Raw genomic sequence first — 24,407 nt, forward strand, 5'->3', positions numbered from 1 at the left:
TTCTGAAAATATGCAATTATCTGCCCATGGCGCGTCTGGCGCTGCAAGAAGACACTAGCTATTGCTGAATTTTCCCCGTGCTGGCAAGTACACGTGCTCAGCTGCCCCCTGTCATTTGGCTTCACTTGACCACTTTCCACAGCCAGGCTAGGCCATCATAGAGGTCTGCATGTTCCCGAAAACCCTTTGGCTCCTTCCGATAAGGCAATCTGAGGGAGCACCATGATCCATCACCCGGTTGTGGGCAGATGCAGCTGGAGTTGGACCCGAGTATCTGAACTTGCTTCATTTTCTCGTCTTTGCTCCAACCGACTTCCCTCAGTCAATGCGATCAACACTCGTATTGGCTGTGGTCATCCCAGAGCGTAATAGGTGATCGGGCAAATCTGCAACACTGGTGGCGTTACATTCTTCCGCAGCTCGGAGCTAATCGTCGTTCCTGATTATCGGCTAGAATAGTGAACACTGCTTCGGATTGTTGTGCTGAATTAGGTTCAGACTCCATCGGTGGCGGTCGAATGATAGTTGAGCATGTAGCCACGCTGAGGCAAATGCGTTGTGAATCACCTACGTAGCTATGTAAGTCTCTGATCCCGTTCCTGCACCAGATCCTGGACCCAGTCCAGACTGCAGGGCTTCAGAGCCTGTGTTTATACTAAGTGCTGCTAAAGAAATTGTCTTACTCATTAATCTTTCTCTAGGTTGTCCATATGTTAGAGTTTGATAAGGAAGGTGATATTAAATCCTAGTTAGTGATCTCTCTGTACTACGCAATTACTCACATATATAGGATAGGAATTTAACTATTATGGGCAAACAGATTTACAGAACTCCAGGTCTGGTTAATATATATAACTAAGGCTATCCTAACCTCGACACTGGCACACTGCTATGCTAGATCCTATTATAGATTAAGGCTCCTTGCAGTATATAACCTCACACTCTCCCATTCGATGTACCCCAGCTCAATGATGATAGGCTTATAGAAGCTTCTTTTGAAAATTATTTCACAGATAGAAGTCACCCTCTTCAAATATCACGGGCTGTTTGACAAAGGAAAAGCCTGAGTCATGCATGTCTGTCTGCCTGCAAGATGTGAGTTGGAAGGCTAGACGTGAAATGGGAGTTATACTGCTACACATATATATACTAATAAGCTCACCATTCTTAAATGTAGATATTGTAGAGGGTAAGTGCTTTAAGAAGTGATTAGGATAAGTTAAATTGATACAAACTCTTAGGGGCATTCTGTAAAGAGGTATGCTGAGAGAAGTGCCATCATATTTATACTCCATATCAGTATACTACCCAGATTGTCCAGTATAATTAGAAATCACTCTCTAAGGAAAGAAGACCTGATTTACGATCAGCTATGTTTATTTCTCAATATCGAGTGGTAGCTATCTCAATCAAATAACCTGGAGTAGTCCCACCCGACATCTGATCACCGGGTATCAGTCTAGAGCTCCTCTGCTAGTTATACCCGCAACTTGTTAGCCATTGTATGTACAAAGATCCATGCTGTTACATTTCCGACAGGATATCATAATCCAAGCCTTTTCTTTCTCTGATATGTTGCCTGCATTTCACGTTAAGAACTTCAAGACCTAAGTTTCCTTTTGACCCCAATGATCTTCTCGCTGAAACGCTCGTGTATATACTCTCCTTCCAATAAGAATCTACCAATCAGTAGAAATAGTTATAGTCCACTAAGGATCGAATAAGTAGCCTGGCAAAGGTTCAGGGCTGTATACTCAGGGGCGAAAGGCTCAATCTCAGACCACAGAAAGTTCATTTCGGGGAAAATTAAGCTATAGGTCCCCTCGCCATGGGTCTGGTCATTTATTGAACATACTTTGTCACTGGCTCTCCAGCCCTCTCTTGATGCTGAGTGCGATCGGCGTCCAATGTCGCTGCCCGTACCATTTCCTCAAGAGCTCCAATGCTCGTCCTCGCGGAATGATCTTCGCCAAGTCCCGGCCTTCTTCTGCTGGCGGATCTAGGATCAGCGGATGGCTGGGTTGACAGGCGCGCAATATTTGAATAATGTCTGTCCAATTGTGGGACTCCGCAAAGGTGAACAATCGCTGTCCTCGTACGGTAGAGTCGCAGGCGGCAATAGCGAATAAGCGGGCCACATCTTCCACATCGACAAACCATTCTAAGCCACGGTTAACTGCGAACGATGCTCTAGTGTCGTCAGATACACACATACTCGGAGGCACAAGTAGTAATGGCTGCTTTTCTCCTTTCAGGAGGCCGCGGACCCAGCCCATCGTGGAGCCACCGATTTGTCTATGAATGATCTTCCCTACCTACAGAATTAGTCACGTAGCGCGTTACGGGGAGAGAGGCACAGTTTTTACCGTAAAGGCTGCCAGGACGGCGTTAAACTCAAACGATGGTTTATTCTTTGTGATCCAATTCCAGGCCTGTCGTTCCATCTCCGTTTTGCATGCGGAGTAAATGGCGAGCCTCTTTTTCCATTGAGAATCAATTGTCGTTGATAGCTGGGCTGGAAGAGCATCTCAAGCCTCTCGAACCGCGCGGTCATTCCAGGTGTCTAAACGGTCAGACTTCGAATCACTTGATTGCGTGCAACAATTTGTATCTGCCAATTACCTGCCGTAATGATCACCCCTTCCTCGTCGGGAATGGGGGTATAGGCTGCCATGGACGACGATGCTAAAACTACCCGTGTGATGGATGGCTTCGTCGCCGCTGCTTCCAGCACATTTGTAACTAGTTTAACTGAAGGCAGAATCACCCCCGGGTTGTCTGTTACGACGATATTCCGGACTGATTACACCTGTTAATGGCATAGGCGCTGTGCACGAAGATCTCTGAATGAGAGACCTAGAATATACGCACCAGATGTATGATCGCTTCTACCCCTTCCAGTATGTCACAAATTTTGCCAACATTATCATAGCTGTGCAATACGGCGGAAGTATATCTGCCTTGGCCGTAGCGATCATTGAACATCTTATCCAGCCAGGGTTTCGGCTCGCGAACAGTGCCCTTCACGCGATACCCCAGCTTGAGCAATTCGTTTGCTAGATGGCTCGCAATATAGCCATTGGCGCCGGTGACCAGTACCCTCGAGTCAGATTTTAATGCAAACGTCTTTTGCCTTTCTAATGGCGCGTAGGCTTCGTACCCCCATCATATGTGGTAACTGCAGAGATATAAAGTAGCGTGCGAGGCGGCTTCGTACCCTTATCATTTGTAATGAGTTCAAAATATCTTATAGAGTGGCGTGCAATGCGGCTGGCCCACGAATACGGGGCATCAGATATTTCCAGAATACAGCTGGCATTCCACTTTTCTCACCGCTCATCCTGAACCGCTGCTGGATGCAGTTGCTCCCGTCAAGACTCTATTTTGGGGGGAGAACAGGATTCGGTACCCTAACTATGGGAACATTGATCCCTCTCAATATCAGACATGCTGTGCAACGAGATCTTAAGCCTAAAATGACCAGGGAAACCAGTCCTTTGAGACATGGATATATGTCTCAGATCATGCATCCACTAGTCAATGCACCTGGTCAATGGGATGATGGTATTGGAATGTCCTGACTGCAAGGAGGATCGGCGGTGACACGGAGTGATGATCCTACAGCGTCTTATACATTGGTGGATGAACGATGTAACTCGGACCATGTGTTGATATACTTTTCGTATACTGTTGGATGATTAGGAAGGCTATTCTGCTAAAAGATGGCCCCGCACCGCTCGACTAGTCCCAAGCCGCGATGGCCGACTTTCGTCTAGTCGTGGCCTGTTCCCCTCTCCTTTTTGGGTTTTAGCGGGGTTGGCTGATCTACTCGTCACGAGATAAGAGGTCCTCCATAATCTCCGGACGTCACTTGTCCTATACGCCGTCCGGCCCCAGAAACACGACCTTCGCGGAAAAGTCTCCGACAGTCCTGGTTCCGACTCTTAGAAACGATTGACTGTTGACCCTCACCGCTGCGGTCTTCTTCAACCATGACGATCCGAGTATCTGCAGATGATTCGAGGCCACGGGATGGTCGGTCAATGAGAATAAGCAGAGAAAAAGCAAGGAAACTCGGCCTCGCTTTGACGGCGCGGAGCTGCGATCCCAAGGAACAATCCTTGCGGCAACCAGCCCATTTCATCTGCATGTTTCCATCTCCTCTCGCCTGTTATTTCTATCATGGTTCTCTCACTTCAGCATCACTCACCGCATTTTTTTGGCCCTGTCAGGCCCCTTACATTACTCTGCATATCAGTCCTCAACCAATGCCGTCAAAACTATCATAGTGAGACACAACCAGATGCTGAAAGCGGGAGCCCTCAATCAGCTATATGGCCACATTCTTCAGAAAGCTCCCGACTCGGGGCATATGTTTAATAACGTGCAAGCTCCATCGGCGCCCCGAAGTGAGCTCTGTTCAGCTGTTGAGCTCCATAACGCGGTGTGGTCTGCATATTCACCACCGCAGCCCCCCTTGCATGTGGAGATACTACTACGACCACGTATATAGACTCGTTTCGCCCGTCCAAGGTCCAAACGGAAAGCCAACACTATAAATTTATTTTCAAACTTCGTATACGCAAGCTATGGAGGCCATTTCCTTGCCTTTACCGTGCCTCCTTCCCATCATTCCGGCGTCTTGTAACCTCCCAAACCAGCACAATACCGCGAATGACCCGGAAGAACACATATCCATTATTCAAGAATGGGACGATCAAGACAAACAGAGCTTGCATCAGTGGCTTGATATAGAAGCCGTGGGCTTATTTACTTTGGTGCGCGCGGCATGGGCCGTGGTGCTTCGATGCTATACTGCCCAGGACCACGTTTGCTTTCAGGTTTTCACAGGAGACCAAAATGACACCCATATATATGGCTGCCGCCTTACGGGATCAACAAGGCTACGAAGCTTACTATGCGAGACCGGTAGAGGGGACGGAATTGAAGAAAGCTGCTTATACAACCGTCCTCAGCCGGTGCATGGCGCACCTGAACAACTGTGCAACACTATGATCTACGTTGGAGAGGGTCCTGTACAAAGGATGAATGGGGTATGTTGCTATGTCAATCACCATTAGTCAATATCAAGCAATTGTATTAACTTACAAAATAATGTATAGATTGATATCATTGTGGGAATCCGTCACAACAAAGACAACGGAGCTGTTGTCACGGCCATTAACTACAGCACCCTAACTCGGTCTCGCCAGGAGGCTGACGCCGTATTACATACCTTTCACCACACAGCCACCGAAATTCTCCGGCATACCGAGCAGAGGGTGGAAGATCTGCATCTCTGCAGTGATGTAGATGTTCAGCAAATGGCACGATGGAACATGAAATTCAGTAATAAGACAACATATGGGGAGCAATGCGTCTCAGAGGTCATCTTGCGACAGTGTTGTGAGTACCCTGATGCTATGGCTGTCTCGGCATGGGATGGCCAAATGACATACAGTGAACTGGACCGGCATTCTGCTCGATTGGCCAAACAACTGGTGCAGCTTGGCGTTGGCCGCGAGGTATGTGTTCCATTGTGTCTGGCGAAATCGAAATGGGTGGTAGTCGCCGTGTTAGGCGTACTACGGGCTGGTGGGGCATTCGTGCTTATCGATGTCTCCCATCCACCCGATCGAATTCGTAAAATCTGTCAGGCCGTTTCAGCGCCTGTTGTAGCTTGCTCGCGCGCCTGTGAGTCGCTAGCCCGGGGTCTGGCGGCTAAGCTCGTGGTCGTCGAAGATTGTCTGGCGTCGAAAGGGGATCATGACGAGGACGCCCCACTTCCACAGCACTTATCTTCGCCGTCTGATGCCCTGTACGTTGTCTTCACTTCGGGAAGTACATCGGAACCAAAGGGGGTTGTGATGGAACATGGACCATTCTGTGCCTCTACCCATGCCACTGCAAGTTCGCTTATGCAGGGACCGGACACCCGCCGCCTACAGTTCTCATCTCACGCATTTACCATGTGTAATCGTGAGCTACTCATGACCCTCATGGTGGGTGGCTGTCTTTGCATTCCCTCAGAGGAAGACCGCATCTATGGTCTCGCTGCGTTTATCAATCGACACCGGGTGAACTGGGCGCACCTGACTCCACCCATGGTCAGCCTGTTGTCTCCCTCCGACGTTCCTACCCTTCGCGTGCTGTCAATCGGGGGGGCGCCCATCGAGCCATATCATCTCACAAAGTGGACCAGCCGTCTACAGGTGATCTATGGCTACGGTGCGAGTGAAACTGCCGGTGCGGCTATACTGGCCCCAGCTCTGAGCTCTTGCTGGGATCCACGCAATATCGGCTTTGCATGTGACTCCTGCCTATGGGTAGTTAATGCCGACGACCCGAACCGGCTGGTCCCGATTGGCGCGGTGGGAGAGTTATTGATCCAGGGAAAGGGACTGGCAAGGGAGTATCTCGGAGACGAGACGAGGACGCGTTCAGTCTTTTTGCAGACCGCGGATTGGCAAAGAAGGCTCATGGCGCTTGGGTACAGCGCACCCAAGGAGCGTCTGTACCGGACGGGGGATCTGGTCCGATACAACCTAGACGGATCTATCCGTTACATTGGACGAAAAGACAACCAGGTGAAGGTGAACGGGCAACGGGTGGAACTGGAAGCAGTCGAGTACCATATTAGAGACTGTCCGGAGCTAGTGAATCGAGGCGTGCGGAATGTTGCTGCGATTGCTGTCAACGCTGCGGCGACCCAGGAGGGGACTGTGCGTACACAGCTAGTTGCCTTCATTGAGCATGACCTGTCACGAGTGACAAAGGAAGGTGAAAGGGAGCACCGAGGAGTAAGGATTGTCCACTCTGACTTATTGTCTAAGGGACTTGAACAGCACTTGCTCCGGTCCGTACCCCGGTATATGGTCCCGGTGCATTTCTTCTTTGTCTGCAGCATGCCCATGACCAAATCCGGGAAGCTCGATCGTCGGCACTTACAGGTCGTTGCATCAGAAATCCTCACCGCTGGAGACAGCAACCCAATTCCTGACCGGCCCACTGCCACATCAGAAGAGCTCGTTTTACGGGAGATCTGGATGGAGACTCTAGGCCTACTGCACACGCCTCGGAAGCAAGACGACTTCTTTAGGCAAAGCGGTGACTCGATAGCAGCGACCAAACTGGTTGGACGCCTGCGGGAGAAAGGCTTCATGCTTACTGTTGCCGACATCTTCAAGCACCGAACGCTGGAAAGAATAGCCTTTGTTCTCAGCTCATCGCAGGGCGTGACCGTGGAATGTGCGCCCTTTTCGCTGATTACCGCCAATATCACTCTACTCAATGCCGTGATGAAGCAGATCAAGGTAGAAATTGACGATATTGAGGACATTTACCCCTGCACACCTATGCAAGAAGGTCTCGTGTCCTTGTCGATTAAAAATCCCGGTTCCTACTGTGGCTGTTTCACATGGACGCTGCCATCTACCGTTGATCTCCAGCTGTTCAGGGCAGCATGGGAGACAGTTTGGATGAAAAACCCAATCCTGCGCACTCGCATTGCCTGTCTGCCGCAGGGCATGCTGCAAGTGGTCGTACGAGGGGACATTCCTTGGTCGACAGTCACAGAGGACGACGAGCCGGGTACAGGCATCAAAAAGCCCCAGGTCGACAATGGGCCCCTGGTCCAGTTCTCGATCGCTGCCAGTCACGGCTGCACATTCCGCATTGTCATTCACCATGCCATCTATGATGCCTGGTCGCTCAATATCCTCTGTGGGCAGGCACAGCATGCATATAAGGGTGCCAAGATCGATTTCCACCCCGCCAACTCATTTATTCCCTACCTGCGAAAACATGCCGGCCCTCTTTCTGCCCAGTTCTGGAAATCAGAGCTCGCGGGGCTAAGGGCAAACCATTTCCCTGTTCTTCGAGGGACCACGCCTGGACAAGGTGGAATGGCGATAGAACTGAAGCATACACTCCCAAATGCGGGGACTGAGTTTACCATATCATCCAGTCTTCGTCTCGCGTGGGCGCTTGTGCTGGGGCTTGAAACGGGTTGCGATGATGTAGTATTTGGAGTCACCGTGACTGGACGTGGTGCGGATGTTAAAGGCATTTCTGAGTTTACTGGCCCTACGATCGCAACAGTGCCGGTTCGAATCCAGCTTCGATATGGTCAATCTGTCGAGGAAAACCTCGTTCAGGTCCATGAGCAATTTGCCCGCATGATTGCCTTTGAGCAAACGGGCCTCCAGCACATTCGCCTGGTGGGATCCGAGGCAGCTACTGCCTGCGAATTTCAGAACCTACTGGTCATCCAGCCGCGAGGGCGTCAGCAGGCCATGCGCCATGGCATCTTTGGCCAACCACTGCCGAGCGCCGACAGCGCTCTGACAATCGGCATGGACTATCCGTTGACACTTGTCTGCGAAGTGGGAGAGCAATCCCTTGTCTTCAAGATGTCCTTTGCGCGAGAGGCAATTGCTAAGCAGGATGCGCAGCGGCTACTGAAGCAACTGGCTCACGTTCATGACCAGGTGGTAGTTGGCGGGAAGAAACGACTCAGGGATATCCATATCGTCCATCCTGAGGACCTCGCACGGCTCAAGCAATGGAACAACCATATCCCCCCACGGTCTCAAGTCTGTGTCCATGATATTATACTGCAAATTTGCCGTACGCGGGCAGAATCTGCAGCAGTCTGTGCAGTCGACCAGCAACTCACATACGGGCAGCTCGACAGATACTCAGCCTACGTTGCGCATTGTATAGTGACGAAAGATATCCGCCCAGGGGATATTGTGCCCCTGGTGTTTGAGAAAACCCCATGGACTGCTGTTGCCATCTTTGCAGTCTTAAGGGCCGGCGCCGCTTTTGTACTGCTCTCCCATTCCCACCCTTTGCTGCGCCTCCAGGGCCTAATACGGCAAACACGCGCCAAGCTCATTCTCTCCTCGAGAGCGTGTGCCAAAACAAGCCAACAACTTCACTCGGAAATGATTGTAGTCGATAGCTCTATTGCGGATCTTTCTGCAGAGACACGTTGTCTCCCGAGCAGTTTGCCCAAGGTGTCTGTCACCCCCGAGGACCCAGCTTGCATTCTATTGACTTCAGGTTCCTCGGGTACCCCCAAGGGAATTGTGCTGCCTCATGGAGCAATCACGAGTGGGCTCGCTGTTCGCCAGAAAAAATTGCGAATGAACCCAGAGAGTCGAGTCTTCCAATATGCTTCTTACGCTTTCGGCGTTGGAGTCTTGGATCATCTGCTGTCGCTGATGACGGGTGCATGCATCTGTGTCCCCGACGAGGAGACCTTGCGTAACGATCCCACTAAAGCTGCCAGAGATCTGCAGGCGAATACAGTGCTCACCGTTCCGTCATCGATGCGCCTGATCGAGCCCCGAGGCGTTCCAAGCATGCAGACGGTGATAACTGGAGGAGAGCCCCTGAGGCAAGAACTAGTTCGGGAATGGGAGGGCCAGGCAGCCTTGCTCCACTGCTATGGATCTGCGGAGTGCAATGTGGTTGCGACAGTGTATGAAGGTGTGCGCGGGGACGATGACCTGGCCAAGATCGGGACTGGGATCGAGGTAGCGACTTGGGTAGTTGATCCTGCTGACCATCACCGCCTGCTTCCTATCGGATCCGTGGGAGAACTTCTCCTAGAAGGGCCGACAATTGCATCAGGGTACTTGGACAATCCAGAGCAGACGGCAGTCACTTTCGTTGACTGTCCGCAGTGGCTCGCCGATATTCGTGCCCCTGGTCACGCAGAGAGACTGTACAAGACAGGAGATCTGGTCCGATATTGTCCGGATGGGTCGCTAGTGTTCTTGGGCCGGAAGGACTTCCAGATCAAAATCAATGGCCAGCGCATCGAGCCGGGGGAGATCGAGCAACGTATCTTGGCTCAGTTCCCCAAAGTCAAGGAGGCGGTTGTCGACCGCGTCCAGCTCAAGTGCAATAATGACCAAGCAGTCCTTGTGGCCTTCATGTCCCCTCATACCAAACATATCTGGGGGGAGCCACCTCATGCGAAACTTTCGTGCGACTTGGAGGTTGCACAAGATCCATCCAGTCAATTTTACCTGGACATGCACGACATTACCGCCTGGTTGGGGCAAAAGTTACCATCTTATATGGTTCCGTCAATCTTCGTTCCTCTCATTTGCTTCCCCAAAACAGCCACTGGGAAACTGAACCGTCGTCGACTGCGTGAGGTTGTCGCAATGTGGGATCGCGATCGAGTCAGTCTTTACCACACAGAGCGCCTAGGACGGGCCGGCGCCCAAGTGGCAGTCACCGACGAAGCAAAGCAGATGGCTACCCTCGCTGCTACCGTCCTCGACATGGATCCCGCGAGTGTCTCCACGAATGGAAACTTCTTCATTCTCGGCGGAGACTCAATCGGTGCGACCCGTCTGTCTATGCTCGCCAAAGAGCATGGACTCTTGTTGACTGTTCAGGATATCTTCGCCCACCCGATCCTATCGGACATGGCCAAGGTGGCGAAGCCTTTGGCCGAATCCCATCCCTCACCACAGCTTAAAGCCCCTAGCGAACCGTTGTTAGTAGAAGAAAGAGCACAAAGGATTCGGGATATCCTTTCGCGGGTTCTCAAATTGCCGAAGATGGCCGTTCGCTTGGACAGCAACTTCTTCCACCTTGGCGGGGATTCCGTTACATCGTTCGAACTGGCTCTTATTGCCAAACGTGAGGGGATCCATTTGACCGAGGACACAATTTTCAAGTCCCCGGTGGTGATTGACATGGCTGCGGCATCGCAACCTGTTGCATTTGGTGGGCGCTCGGATTCGGACGGTAGCCGAACTGACACACTCAACTTACCCTCCGGATCAAACGAGTACGAGAGGATATACAAACAGTTGCCGCCAGAGCTATCTAGCAGAGTCGTCGATGCCCATCCTCTCTCCGAATTCCAGGAGATGACCTTGAGAGTAATGAACTACCGCTACCACTGCGTTGCGTTACCTCCCAAGTTTGACCGAGGCCGACTCTGCCGTGCATGCCAGGCATTGGTCGATAGGCACGCTATCTTCCGCACTATATTCACATCTGTTAATGGGGAGATGATCCAGCTCGTTCTCAAAGAGTGGCAGATATTAATCCACGATTACGAGGTCGACGATCTGGATCGGCATTGCTCAGAGGACGGAGCCGTTGCGGAGGCCCCCACGAGTAGTGGGAAACCGCCGCTGGACGTGCAACTGGTGACCTTAAAAAGTACCCGGGACACATTTCTCGTCTTCCGGCTCGCACATGCGTTGTTTGACGGCTTGTCGCTCTATAATCTGATTCAGGATCTTTCCGCGTTCTATAACGGCCGGTCCTTGCCTCCCACCAGCTCATTCTTGACGCATCTCCGCGCCGCAAAAGCCATGAAGACGGACGCCGCCTACGGCATATGGCGACGTGTGCTGCATGGGTCACATATGACATCGCTAAGCCAGCACCGACTGCCCATTCCCACTGGGGCGGAGCGAGCTGCGCCAGCATATTTAGTCAAGGTCATGAAAACAATCCCGCGCGTGTCCCCTCCGCCCAACATCACATTATCTACAGCTCTCAAAGCTGCATGGGCGGTCACGCTGCTGCGGTATTTCGCTCCCATCTCCCGTAGTGCCGAAGAGGCCCCCGCGGATGTCGTCTTCACACAAGTCTTCCACGGGCGCGAACTGGATGTGCCGTATGAGGATCGCATCATTGGGCCATGTACCAGCATCGTTCCGGTACGCGTGTCGTTCCAACCATTGACATGCAAGCTAGAGCTTTTGCGCACCGTGCAGCAGCAGCTCCTGGACACAATGTCATGCGCAGCATTGGAATACCAGGATATTGTGAAGAATTGCACGTCGTGGCTCGAGACGACCCCCATCGGCAGTTTTGTGCGCGTACGCAACTACGAGATTGATCCAGTGTGTTGGCTGGATGGAGTGGCGTGTGACACCACTTACAAGGTACTTCCTAATAAGCCGTCTGCGAGCGCCAACGTGCATATCCACCCTATCAGAGACGAGTTGCGTGTTGACATCACGATCTCGAGTCATGTTCTCAGTCCAGAGCAGGCGGAATATGTGGTGGAGGATTACTGCCGGAGCATCCAGGCCTTTGATATCGATGCGATAGCGCGAGAGCCTGCGATATCCACTCTGTGACATAGTCCAGACAGGCTGTACGAGACCGTAGAAAATAACTATTTTCTATAGAACTGCAATCTTTAACATGCGTAAATATGCTCACGTAGAATATCACTGATTGTAGCTTGACGTAAGGGTAGACATCGATACGGACCTGCGCAGATTAGACGCGCAATAAGAGGTGCCATCACCGACTTGGTTCATTTCACAATATTGCCAATGGTTCGAGATACGGGCAGGGTCTTCGCTGGTTGCCGACCCCTTGCTGATCAATTTACTGCACTCGTGAACTTGCAAAATCTGGCTAATAACGGTCAGCATCAAAGCACCATGAACTACTATCAAGAGAAGCAAGGACAGCCACAACTGCATTGAGTTAGCTCTGACAATCCGCACAATCCATGGGCACTCACCGACTCGGTGATCAAGACCCTCGGCAGCGCTATTGCAACCAGGTGCTTTGAATAGGGAATTGGAAGACATAGTAAGATTGCCCCAGATGTCATGAGCAAGGGTGGAACGCATACTATGAAAAGCCATTTCCTTACATAGCTGTACATATGCCGAGACTGGTCACTGGACCACATGGATAGGCTGTCTACGTGCAATATCCTTGACAGGATAAGTCTAGTTGGGGTAATATTGCCTTTATTTGTGCTTCAGACAGCATTCCTAGCATATCACCACTAAAGGGATCCTGTCCACGCCATCGTTACGCTGCACCTGTGGTATGCTGCAGTCCTAATGCTTAGTGGCTGGCATGGTGCCTTCACCGCTGATTGCCGGCTCCAGAAGTTCTTGCCAATTTGCCGAGGGCCCAGCCTTGTTGCTGTCTTATAGCAGCATGCAATAGGGACTTATTAAATACATTCGAATCCTCGGCACAGTTTACGAAGGCTCATAGTCAATGTGAGCGGACAGCCCCGTATGACATAGGTTCTGTCAACATTACGCCTACCAACATCCAGATCATATACACAAGATGCTGATGGAAGAGTTGAAAAACGCGCTTTCGCCGGGATATGACCGGGATATGGCGCACTTGAAAGGTCTTTCGAGAGTTGATGTGCCGATACGAGCAATCTTGGAGGGATACAGCAATATTGAACCGGACAAGGTTCTGGCACACGTGAAGGATGTGGTACGTGAAGCACAACTCAACAGTTTCATCATCGTTGACTAAGTACTTATTTTCCCCAGAGGGATCGGGCTTTTGCTGTGGTATGTTGCTTTACTATCACGTCAACAGACAGTCACGGATCCTTGATCTAATCGCGCCAGCTACAGTGCCCATATCCGTGCGTAGCGAAGTTCATGTTCCTGGAACCAGCAATTTCCACGCTACCCTGCTTCGACGCCATTGTGGAGCGGGTTAAGGAGGGCGAGAAGTTGCTCGATATGGGCTGCGCCTTTGGACAAGAGCTTCGTCAACTAGTAAGATACCCATTCAGCTCCCCTCTTTGCGTATTATATCAGGGCTAAAGACGTGGGCTCGGGGGCATAGGTATATCACGGTGCACCCTCTGAGAACCTGTACGGTGTAGATCTTCGCCTTGATTTCATCAACCTAGGATTCGACCTATTTAGAGATCGCTCAAGCCTGAAATCCCAATTTTTCGCATCGAACCTACTTGACAGTAATTCTGACGCGGTCGTGGAGCTCACTGGGAAAATCGATATTATCTTTGCATCGCTCTTCTTCCACATCTTCAGCTGGAACCAGCAGATCACGATTGCCAAGCATGCGCTTCAGATGCTTACCCCCAAACCAGGGTCAATGATCGTGGGGCGGAATGCCGCGTATGTCAACCGAAAGACGCCGCCCTTGCCGGAGGAATACACGACCAAGTCTTTCCATCACGATCTGGCAAGTTGGAAGTTGCTTTGGGATGTGGTTCAGAAAGAGACCGGCATGATATTTCGGATGGAAACTTGGGAACAACCTGATCAAGACTTCATGGATCATCCGGAACTAGGGGCATATATGATGTACTTCACCGTGACTCTGGAGTGACTGAACTATTAGTGGAATGTGGGCACCAGAGCAGGTTAGTGTATGTTCAGGGAGTGCATAGTGAGTGCTCAATGGAGTGCCCAGAGTGCTCAGGCCACTCTTATGTGCAGCCCTCACAAAAGCAGTGGCACCCATATCAAGCAATCAAATATCTACTATGCTAGAAAATTATTGTCTAGATGCTTTTGGGTGAGTGGTGATATGGTTAACACCTTTGCTAGTAGGATACTACAGATAATTTTGACAACACATGCATCAGTATCTAGACGGGTGTCTCTGCTCTCTAATGTCTCCATTCACTGCGTTGTCAAATAGATGTCGCCAGTCATATAGAACAAGGTCTACCCTTACTGCAATGTTACCGGCATCTTCTAATAGAGATCCTGCTTGGTCTGAGTAAAACCTCGACTAGGTACAACAGTTACTCAGTGGTTCCAGGATATCCTAGAAATCCCTCAACTATTCATCTGTTAGAATGGCCATGCACCTGTGCAAATAATACCACAGCCTTATGATGGACGGCTTGCGCAGCGCCAAGGATCCAGGTGTGATGTGATATGAAACAGAAAATCCTATGGGCAAGGTAGAGCCTATAGGATACATGCTACATACGCACTACTGCATGCTTATCATAACAATGTCTTGAACCTATTTTTACGTTGATTTACGTATCTGATTTCAATCCCAGCAGGAAATTGCGCTCCTTGAATCATGTATGATTATTCGATCGAGGTCCATAGACCAATTGGGAATATATGCAGCTAGTCGAGATATACAGTATAATATGTACTGGCCGCTGCAATGTCACCGATTGAATAAACAATTCAGGATCAGTTGTTCATTCACTGTGCCTATTACATGGTGCACTCAATAGTTAAAACACCGGCTACTACCTCGGAGGAATACTCTGCTGAAGATATATATGTTTGTCAAGCCATTGACATAGCCACCTTCAAACCATCGCAACAACCATCGGTATCATGGATGATCCTCATTATCAGAGATCAATTTCTCTAAGATGTTCTGTCGTATATCCCCTGTCTCAACACCATTCATACTGTTCAATTCGCTCATTGTACATTCCGATTCTGGAGAGAATCCTCGAGAGATACTTAGGGTTTGAGGGGAATACAATTCAGTACGGTATTGTAATACAAACTGAAAAATCCGCGATGAAACCTCCGTTCTATTCCCACCATTTGATTGGCCCTCGGAATTAAGGTGCAACTAGCGCGTAAGCAGGATGCATTAGTGTCTTCTGTTGGTGTCGGAGATCTTCCATTCTGCCCTGATGAGCTCACTGCTTGGTCAGCAGCAGCAATAGACTCAATGACTATGTGAAGACACCGACATCATAGATCATACAGTTCATTACTAGTATTAGTGACAGTGACAGAACACTAAATGCTACAGATATCGAAAGATCAGCTTCTCCCCGCGTTTGCGCCGCCAGTTATTCGTCGACTCCAGTAAGTCAGGACACCCCCGGACCACCCACGGCCACTTCTGCAGAAACTTCTCCGTGACCTCCCAGTTTTTCGGATCTGTGGGGTCCCCCCACACCAGCAGACAGCAGGCGTCCATCCCCGAGTCCCAGAACCCCATGATATCAACGCACAGCTGGCAGTCATCAAAGTTGTCCTCCCCCGTCGTGAGCAGGTTATCTCGAATTTTCGGGATGGGGAAGAAATCCAGCCACGGGTGATGTGGGACTGTCTTCTGCAGACGGGTCGGTCGGAGACTAGGCGGGAGTTTCTGCTCGTCGATGTAGCCTGGGCCCATGGTGGAAAAGGGGGAGAGAGCGTCGTCGTGCATCCAGTCCTCGGTGTGAGACATTCCTAGTAGGGACATGATGCTGGCGAAGGCGCGGAAGACGTTGACTTTGCTGAGGGTTAGGAGGTGGTCGGAGGTTGGGGAACCGAGGATGTAGCTCTCGTAGGCGGTGCGGACGAATATGTCGAGGTATTGGCGGACTTGACTGGAGTTGAGACATGGAGTGGAGTTTGTGTTGGCGACTAGCGAGGTTTCATTATTTGGGCTTGTGCTCGAAATGGAGGTTGCGGTTGAGGAGGGCGGTGTCTGGGCGGTGGAGAGAGAATAGTCCGAGGTGGAATGGCTTGTTTGCACTCGTCGCTGAGCTTGCTTTCGCCTTCCTGTGTCGCGTTAGTCTAACGCCGACCTTTAGATGAGAAGGGATGACTTGACTTACGATAAGCCCTCTGATTGATGCGATTTTGTCTCCTCCGCCGTTCAACAGGATCAGTCAACCCGGACCAATCATCATCGGGCTTCTCGTTATCGCCAGACAGGAGAGCTCCACGCGATGACACGGACCGGGAGGAAATAGTCGGCATGATTAGCTTACTGTGTAGATAATCGAAGCGTAAGCGTTGAGTTGAGAAGCGCAACGGAAAAGATACCGAGCGGGGATGACAGTCTTAAAGCATTTTGCTGATGCTGTGGCTGAGTGGATCCGGAGTCCGGAGTTAAGACAGGGTTCTGGAGCCGACACGTTCTATTATTAATAAGGTAGAGTACGGTATTGTACATCCTTAATACAGTACCTTACCGTATTCATTATCACCATCAGGGTCAACAAGCAAATTATCCCGATCCAACAAGTCTACAAGTATAAATCAGTGAAAAGTAGCAGGAAGGTTATTAAGCATGCAGAGTCTTTGATTTGCTTTTCTCTTATGTGCAAAGTGAAAATGATGGCAGTGGAATTGATTAACATAGTCACAGTTGCCAGAATAAGATCAAATAGTGATGGAAATTACTGGAGAAATCATCGATCTTGCTTGGCAATGGTTAAGGGTACAGTTTCACTGTGTTTCGCTGAACATGTGAGGGATAGCTTGAAATATTGTCTGAATTCATAGGAAATCCAGTCGCCTCAATATAAGGTATCCTAGCACACAGTCCTCTTCTGGTAAGACAGCGGAGTACCTTATTAAGTAACTATACCTTCACCAAATACATAGTAGAAGATCATCAACCACTGAAAGGGAGGTCGGTCCTTCAACACCGGAAGAATACCATCTTGAGGAATGATATAGCAAACAAGAGACTTCTAGTGAAGTAAATACAGTCGGATTCCAAATGTGCCTGATATTGGTATCCTCCTCGTCATCTCTCATAAAACCCCATTCTCCACTTCCTTATTTCTTCCTCTTGTTCTTGGGCGCAAATGACTTTGCCGCCAGTCCTTCCCATTTCTCGTCGCCAAGATCCAGTCCCCGAGAGTTAATCAACAAAGCGAAGCGCTTGTCCTTATTCAGTTGTTTCAGATTCGTACCAAGCGTGGACGCCAAAAAAGGGGCAAGGTCATGAGCAGCGCAAACCCGAAAGTCCCCGTTATCGAACCGCTTCTTGTTGCGTCGTTCGAGCCGCGCCTGGAGCTCTTGCTCAATGATTTGGGCAAGTGTCTTGCCATGGACAACAGTGTTTTTGATAGCGGTAGTTTCGTCGTCGTTGAAGTATGGTGATCCAATGTAGGAGAGATCGGTCACGGTCTCGAGACGCTCGCGGGAGTCTGGTCGCTGGTTGAAGTGCTGCAGGTCGTATAGTAGGACGTGCAGTCGGTACCACAGGGTGGGAGACGTGATGTGGTTTTGGAGGTCTGTGATAGGTGGATTTCCTGTGTTGTTGTTCTGAGTAACAGCGCTCTCTGGCGAGTGTGAGATGGCCATGTTGATATGAGAAATTTCCGTATGTAAGGAGGGTTGAAGGACGTTGTGTGTTGTAGTTGACGTGACAGGGACTGTTCTGTTCCATGGCACGCTCATGTCGCAATAGCGGTACCACAAGCTTCATAAGGTACACCCAACACCGGTTGCTCAACACTGTCCTTGGCCGTAAACAAATTATGACGCAGACAACATCATAATAAAAGGGTATACCATCATGCAAGCTGGAAATATGCATTCATTATGCCCCCTGGCCACAAACTAGCTGCGACGCCACTTCGATATGCGCAAACCGCTCTTGAATCAGATGCAATTTCTCAATCAGAATCTTCTTGGAGACCTGTTGTAAATTCCGGAATGAGAAGATGACGTCCTTCAGAAACAATATATCGTCAATCCGACTGGTAGTCTCCTCCAGCGTCACCTGTGGCCCATGAAGAACCACATCCGCAATCGTATTGATAATCTCCAACAACTTGCTCAAGATCGACGACCCGTGAATCTGGATCGTATTCTGCGAGATCTTGGTGAGGAACTGGCGTAGTTGGCTGGATAGTCGGAGCGGCATTTCGAGCGACAGCGATGGACAGGAAGCATGAGATGACAGCAGGCAGTTTGACATGGCCATCTGCCAGAGGAGAGTCCGCATCCACTGCCGTGTCACGACCAGGTCGGCCTGCTGCAGATCCGACAGCATCGAGACCTCGAGTTCCCATAGCTCGTCGTCGAGCTCCCGATGTTTTTGCTCGACCCATGCAACCGTCACCTGGCTCCGATCGCCGATCCAGAGGCTGATAAAAGTCGGCTCTAGCAGAAGGAAGGTTTTGATCACCTGGATCCAGCCCTGGGAGATACTGGGGTCGAGGCTGAGATCGTCCTCGGGAAATTGCGCGTATGGAGACAACGTTGCGGGCGAAAAGTGGAAGATGGACATGAATCGTTCATGGATGAAGCACAACCAATAAAGACGCTGTCGCCGGGAGCGTTCGGTCAGGTCAAGACTGGCCATGACGGCTTTGTCTTCAATCCGAAGGAGGTGCACCATGCTAATCGCTTCTCGCAGGTAGAAGAAGCCCAGGTCATACTGTCCCAGGCTCATGTAGCACATCTGGATGTACACGCTTGTGACAGCCCGAAGGATAGACGGTCGGAAACCCGGAAGTAAGGGAGTCCGGAGCTGGATCGCTCGGCCGGCGAGCTCGTTGATCTGCTCCGACACATGAGACGTTGCTGCATTCGACTGCGTCAGGTCAATTGTGACGCCGGTAAAGGCGTAGACAAAGGCCGCATGGTCTCTATCTGTGGCCATCTTGCCAATGGACTGGCGGATCTCCTCGTCCGTCATGATCGGGTTGAAAGGATACACATAGGCCATGTATTTCGGGATGAGACTATGCAGATATGACGTCGATAATGTCACCGACTTCAGATCTGGGAGAGACGAGGGTGGGACAAGTACCGACGTCGAAATGTGTTCAGTCTTGAGTTCCCGCGCGAAGGGGATTTTGTACTCGGAAATCACGGTTCCTCGACGGAGAGCATTCTTCCGCGATCGCGCACGTTGATTGTCGCTATACGTACAGAGCAAGTCCAGATGCTCGCATTGCTGACACCGGTGTTGGCCATTGCAGCGGACTTTCCGTCGTCTACATGGATCGCAGGCTCGGGAAACCTGGGGTTTCTTCAACCGAGTGGTATCCATCTTCGCAACTAGACAAGCCTAAATCATAGAGCTTCTCTGTCTCACTGTCTCATGCTTATCAGTTATCCAGAACCAGCGTCCACACATAAGAAGACCAAGACGCCCAGTGGACCCTCCGTCGAGTTTCAGGGTGAAAGTGCCGAGAATATTGGCCATTAAGTATTATTAATAATAACCACCAACCCCCACATGCTGGGGAACTGCGGCTATACTACTTTGGGTATATGCCTAGGCTATTATTTGCTGAGGACGAATTATTTTAGTCAAAAGGTTATGGAATTAACGCCAGTACTAATTAGGATAGATGTCCGCTCAATTGGGTATAGCCTCAACTGCAAATATCCGCCCCTCATATGGCTGCAACTCCCACTCCTCGCTTACAGTCTTGCCAATGTTGCTAACCAACAGCCTTAAATTCCGGTTCTGGAGCCCCATGGGATTCCGGAATGGTTGCGGCTCTTCGGAAAAGTTCAACACGACCAGCATACACTGCTCTTTGGAAGTCTTGAGATAACTGAAGATTTTCTGGTTGCCCTCGTCCAAGAGCTCGAAGATCCCAAACACGAAGGAATCAGAGTACTCTTTCCGCAGCTGAATCATCTGCTTCCAGAATGACAGGACGGAAGACGGGTCATCTTGCTGCACCTGCACGTTGACCTCCTTGTGGTTGTCATGGGGACGCATCCACGGCTTCTTTGAGCACGGATGAGAGAACCCCGCATTGGCTGCTGCGCTCCACTGCATCGGAAGTCGGGCGTGGTCTCGAGCCAGGTGTTGTAGAGCCTTCATGGCCGTCTTCATCTGTACGGGGTCGTTGTTCGTCATTTCGCGCACCATGTAATAGTACTTGGTACTGTCGACGTCCTTGTACTCCTCGATAGGCCATTGTTCCGGGGCATTGACCATGCCGATTTCCTGCCCTTGATAGATGAACTGTGTGCCGGACAGTGTGCACTGGAACATGGCAAGCATCTTTGCAGACGTTTCGCGGAGCTCAGGCGTTCTGTCTGAGCCAAAGCGAGAGACAGAGCGGCCCTGGTCGTGATTCTCGATGAAAACCGTGGTCCAGCCATCGGTTCCCTTGAGGATGTCCTGGGTCCGCTTGATCGCGGCCTTGAGGTCGGCCAAGGTCCACCCGCGCGGTGTGGTCAGGAACTTGTAATCTTTGCCCAAACCGAGATCTACGACGTCAAACGAGAAAACCATGTTGAGCTGCTTCTCGGCGGCGGATACATACCGCAGCACTCCCTCGAGCGTATGTGTCTCTGGCAGCTCGCCGACAGTCATGGCGTCATACTTGGCCAGCACTTCGTTCATCTCGCGCAGATACTCGTGAATGCGCGGTCCGTTGCAGAATAAGGAGAAGGCAACCTGGGTGTCTGATTTGGGGTTGACGATAGGGGCATCGGGATATGACGGATCCTTGCTGTACATGTTCACAGTATCGACCCTGAACCCATCGACGCCTTTTTTGAGCCAGAATTCCATGGCTGAGGCGTAGACGGCCTGTCGTACTTCAGGATTCTCCCAGTTGAGATCAGGCTGTTCGGCAAGGAATAAATGCAGATAGTACTCCTGTGTTGTCTGGTCCCATTCCCAAGCACTGCCTCCGAACACACTGCGCCAATTATTTGGGGGTTTCCGATCGCCATTGGCATCGTACTTGGCCGGTCTCCAGATATACCAGTCTCGCTTGGGACTGTCCTTCGAGGATCGGGATTCTTTGAACCATCTGTGCTCGTGCGATGTATGGTTGACCACCAAGTCTAGGATGATGCGTAGTCCACGACGGTGACAAGCATCGATCAAGGTCTCCATGTCCTCAACCGTCCCATAAGGAGGATACACCTTCTCGTAATCGGAGACATCATAGCCCATATCATGTTGCGGACTGTCGTACATGGGACAGAGCCAGACGACATCTACCCCTAGGCTAGCGATATAGTCGAGTTGCGATATGATACCCGGGATATCGCCGATCCCGTCATTGTTCGAGTCTTTGAAACTGGCTGGGTAGACCTGGTAGATGATGGCATTCTTCCACCATTTTTCATCGGGTGACATAGTTACAAGTCTTGATAAGAGTCACTATCTAAGATGTTGATTGCAGAGGCTGGCCGGAGGATATGCATAACATTGAGATGACCCGAAATATATAACCCATGGAGTTATGTGATCAGCCATCTTGATCGACCCTCTTGCCAGTTGTCATCCCATCCCCAACCAGTCTGATTGATTCCATGTCGGACCGAGTTGGTATCCCCGTTGCATTTGTGTGACTGTGCCAGCCAACAGGTCATGTCGCCTTGTCGTTCTATCCACTCCGCGAGTCAGCACACAGGGCAAGAAGCATTCCTCATGATCAGCCCGAGCACAACATGATCTGAGACGCGTAACCCCCATCCCCACTTCTGCTCCCAGCTACGCGTTCCTATTGGTGCAAGTGTAATATATGCCGAGTGATTGATTCGTCCAAGGCGAGTGTGCAGAGCGGGGCAGCACTCTTTCATTGGATATAGGGATTACCCCTCACATCAGTAGCGCAAAGCCTAAGTACGCTCTAAACCATTCCAGGTTAGGTGCATTAGCGCCCAAATGCGAAACCAAGAGTCGGCCCGACATTCTACCAATAACACTCTCATTTCCCGTCTCCCGACCAATTTTCGTCCCGGTGTGAAAATTTGGCTGCAATTCCAGGCCATCAACGGGGGCGAATTTCAGGGGAACTCAAAGAGTAGAAGTCTTGTTAAACTGCCGCTCGGGTCTCCTCAGCCCCTCAGACTCGTCAGTCGTCTTATGGTCTGACTCGTCTTGTGGTCTGGTCACGGATCGATAGAAATCTGGGGATATCGAGGGTCCGCGACAATCCGGGGAAGCCGACCAGAAGTTACTATCTACCCCACATCTCATCATCCCATTGCCATCGTCCTTTACCAGCTTGCTGCAAGTGTGCCACACTCCTTAAACCGCCAACTAAGCTCGGGACTTTGTGTCAAGAGCCAATGACCGCCATCGGACCGGAATGGTCTGACTTTTAAGGCTTGCGAACGGGCCCAGCTTCTAGAAGAGATTCCTCTGAATTGTTGCCCCCCTTGGACTGTGCAATACGAACCAAGGCGCTCGTCCTATATAAAAGCCGCACAATCCTGCGGCCAGGTGCCCTTCCCTTGTTTTCTGTCGACAGGCCTGGCCTTGCCTGGCAATTCCAACACAGATACTCGTTATTGACTCATCATAAACCATGGAGGTCGAGAAGTCAGCCGGGATCGAACATGTGGAGGAGGAAACTGGCTCACGCATGTCCCATCCCCAGCCTGCGAGCCCTCAGGGCCTCGTTGCCAGCAGTGAGGCCCAGGCGGCCCTCGACAAGGAACACAGCATGACACTGTGGCAGGCACTGAAGATCTACCCCAAGGCCGTGGGTTGGTCTATTCTTCTGTCGTGTGCCATCATCATGGAGGGCTACGATGTCGTCCTGATCGGTTCTTTCTTCGCCTACCCCCAATTCAACCAGAAGTACGGCCATATCATGTCGGACGGAAACTACGGTCTCGATGCTAAGTGGCAAGCGGCCTTGACCAACGCGATGAGCTGCGGCCAGATTATCGGCCTGTTCATCAACGGCATCGTCTCGGAACGCTTCGGGTACCGGCGGACCCTCATGACTTGCCTGGCCGCGACCGTCGGGTTCGTTTTTATTTTGTTCTTTGCGCCAAACATACAGACCCTTGTAGCCGGCGAGCTGCTCATGGGTATTCCCCTCGGCGTGTACCAGACCCTCACCGTCACCTATGCATCGGAAGTATGTCCCGTCGCCATTCGAGGCTATCTCACCACCTACGTGAACCTGTGCTGGGTCCTAGGTCAACTGATTGCCTCTGGTGTCCTGAAGGGGCTCGAGGAGCGCACGGACGAGTGGGCCTACCGCATCCCCTTCGCCATTCAATGGGTCTGGCCCGTCCCCATCTTCATCGGCGTCTTCCTCGCCCCGGAGAGTCCCTGGTGGCTCATCCGCAGGGACCGCCGAGACGATGCCGTCAAAGCGCTCAACCGGCTGGCCATAGCTGGACATCCGGACTTCAACGCCGAGGAGACCGCGTCGATGATCGTCTACACCAACGCGCTGGAGAAACAGGTCGAGACAGGCACATCCTACGTGGACTGCTTCCGCGGATGCGACCTGCGCCGCACAGAGATCTCGTGTCTCGTCTGGGCCGCGCAGAGCCTTTGCGGCGGCGGGCTCATGGGCTACTCGACCTTCTTCTACCGCCGGGCTGGCCTCGCCGTCTCCCAATCCTTCACCATGTCGCTCGTCCAGTACGCCATCGGCGTGGTGGGCACCTTTCTCTCCTGGGTGTTGATGACGTACTTCGGTCGTCGCACATTATATGTCGGCGGACTGGCTCTGCTGGCCATTGTCCTCTTTGTCATTGGCTTCATCTCCATCCGTCACGCCACCCCCGCCCTCTCCTGGGCCACCGGGTCCATGCTCCTTGTCTACACCTTCATCTATGATTCAACCATTGGTCCCGTCTGCTTCTCCCTCGTCTCCGAAATCCCCTCCACCAGACTCCGTACCAAGACCGTGGTGCTAGCTCGAAACCTCTACAACGTGATCAATCTGGTCTCGGGGATCATCATTCCGTACATGCTCAACGTGGATGCATGGAACTGGAGAGGCAAGTCGGGGTTCTTCTGGGGCTCGCTCTGCACCTGCTGTTTGGTCTGGGCGTTCTTCCGCATCCCCGAGCCCAAGGGTCGGTCTTACGCTGAGTTGGATATCCTGTTTGAGCGCAAGGTTCGCACCAGGGAGTTTGCGACTGCCGAGACGGGCTTGGTGGAGGGAAGAAGCGATCACAAGGTTGATCCGCTCGCTGTTAGCGTTTGAGTCG

General features: G+C 51.2%; 8 protein-coding genes across 8 annotated transcripts; 3 read left to right on the forward strand and 5 right to left on the reverse strand.

Annotated features, from left to right (window-relative positions):
* Positions 1-1,859: 1,859 nt before the first annotated feature.
* ALT_3221 (aldehyde reductase 2) lies at positions 1,860-2,444 on the reverse strand (the record flags this gene model as incomplete). Its single annotated transcript, XM_089599522.1, has 3 exons — positions 1,860-2,161; positions 2,216-2,315; positions 2,367-2,444. 3 exons carry the CDS (start codon positions 2,442-2,444, stop codon positions 1,860-1,862), a joined length of 480 nt encoding a protein of 159 aa, XP_089456265.1.
* A 2,416-nt stretch (positions 2,445-4,860) lies between these two features.
* On the forward strand, positions 4,861-12,128 carry ALT_3222 (nonribosomal peptide synthetase 12; the record flags this gene model as incomplete). Its single annotated transcript, XM_033562604.2, has 3 exons — positions 4,861-4,929; positions 4,977-5,054; positions 5,124-12,128. The coding sequence occupies 3 exons, from the start codon at positions 4,861-4,863 to the stop codon at positions 12,126-12,128; spliced, it is 7,152 nt and encodes a 2,383-aa protein (XP_033418495.2).
* A 964-nt stretch (positions 12,129-13,092) lies between these two features.
* Positions 13,093-14,124, forward strand: ALT_3223 (uncharacterized protein; the record flags this gene model as incomplete). The annotated part of the gene is made up of 4 exons (XM_089599523.1): positions 13,093-13,251; positions 13,311-13,331; positions 13,392-13,544; positions 13,615-14,124. 4 exons carry the CDS (start codon positions 13,093-13,095, stop codon positions 14,122-14,124), a joined length of 843 nt encoding a protein of 280 aa, XP_089456266.1.
* A 1,407-nt stretch (positions 14,125-15,531) lies between these two features.
* On the reverse strand, positions 15,532-16,478 carry ALT_3224 (DUF3425 domain-containing protein; the record flags this gene model as incomplete). Its single annotated transcript, XM_033562606.2, has 2 exons — positions 15,532-16,277; positions 16,334-16,478. The coding sequence occupies 2 exons, from the start codon at positions 16,476-16,478 to the stop codon at positions 15,532-15,534; spliced, it is 891 nt and encodes a 296-aa protein (XP_033418497.2).
* Positions 16,479-17,285: 807 nt separating this feature from the next.
* ALT_3225 (uncharacterized protein) lies at positions 17,286-17,816 on the reverse strand (the record flags this gene model as incomplete). Its single annotated transcript, XM_033562607.2, has 1 exon — positions 17,286-17,816. One exon carries the CDS (start codon positions 17,814-17,816, stop codon positions 17,286-17,288), a length of 531 nt encoding a protein of 176 aa, XP_033418498.2.
* Positions 17,817-18,054: 238 nt separating this feature from the next.
* Positions 18,055-19,515, reverse strand: ALT_3226 (Zn(II)2Cys6 transcription factor; the record flags this gene model as incomplete). Its single annotated transcript, XM_033562608.2, has 1 exon — positions 18,055-19,515. The coding sequence occupies one exon, from the start codon at positions 19,513-19,515 to the stop codon at positions 18,055-18,057; it is 1,461 nt and encodes a 486-aa protein (XP_033418499.2).
* A 312-nt stretch (positions 19,516-19,827) lies between these two features.
* Positions 19,828-21,579, reverse strand: ALT_3227 (glycoside hydrolase family 13 protein; the record flags this gene model as incomplete). The annotated part of the gene is made up of 1 exon (XM_033562609.2): positions 19,828-21,579. One exon carries the CDS (start codon positions 21,577-21,579, stop codon positions 19,828-19,830), a length of 1,752 nt encoding a protein of 583 aa, XP_033418500.2.
* Positions 21,580-22,756: 1,177 nt separating this feature from the next.
* On the forward strand, positions 22,757-24,403 carry ALT_3228 (MFS maltose permease MalP; the record flags this gene model as incomplete). Its single annotated transcript, XM_033562610.2, has 1 exon — positions 22,757-24,403. One exon carries the CDS (start codon positions 22,757-22,759, stop codon positions 24,401-24,403), a length of 1,647 nt encoding a protein of 548 aa, XP_033418501.2.
* Between the last annotated feature and the right edge of the window lie 4 nt (positions 24,404-24,407).

Source organism: Aspergillus lentulus (genome assembly GCF_001445615.1).
Source record: "Aspergillus lentulus DNA, contig: Alt05, strain: IFM 54703, whole genome shotgun sequence".
In the NCBI taxonomy this organism is placed as follows: domain Eukaryota; kingdom Fungi; phylum Ascomycota; class Eurotiomycetes; order Eurotiales; family Aspergillaceae; genus Aspergillus; species Aspergillus lentulus.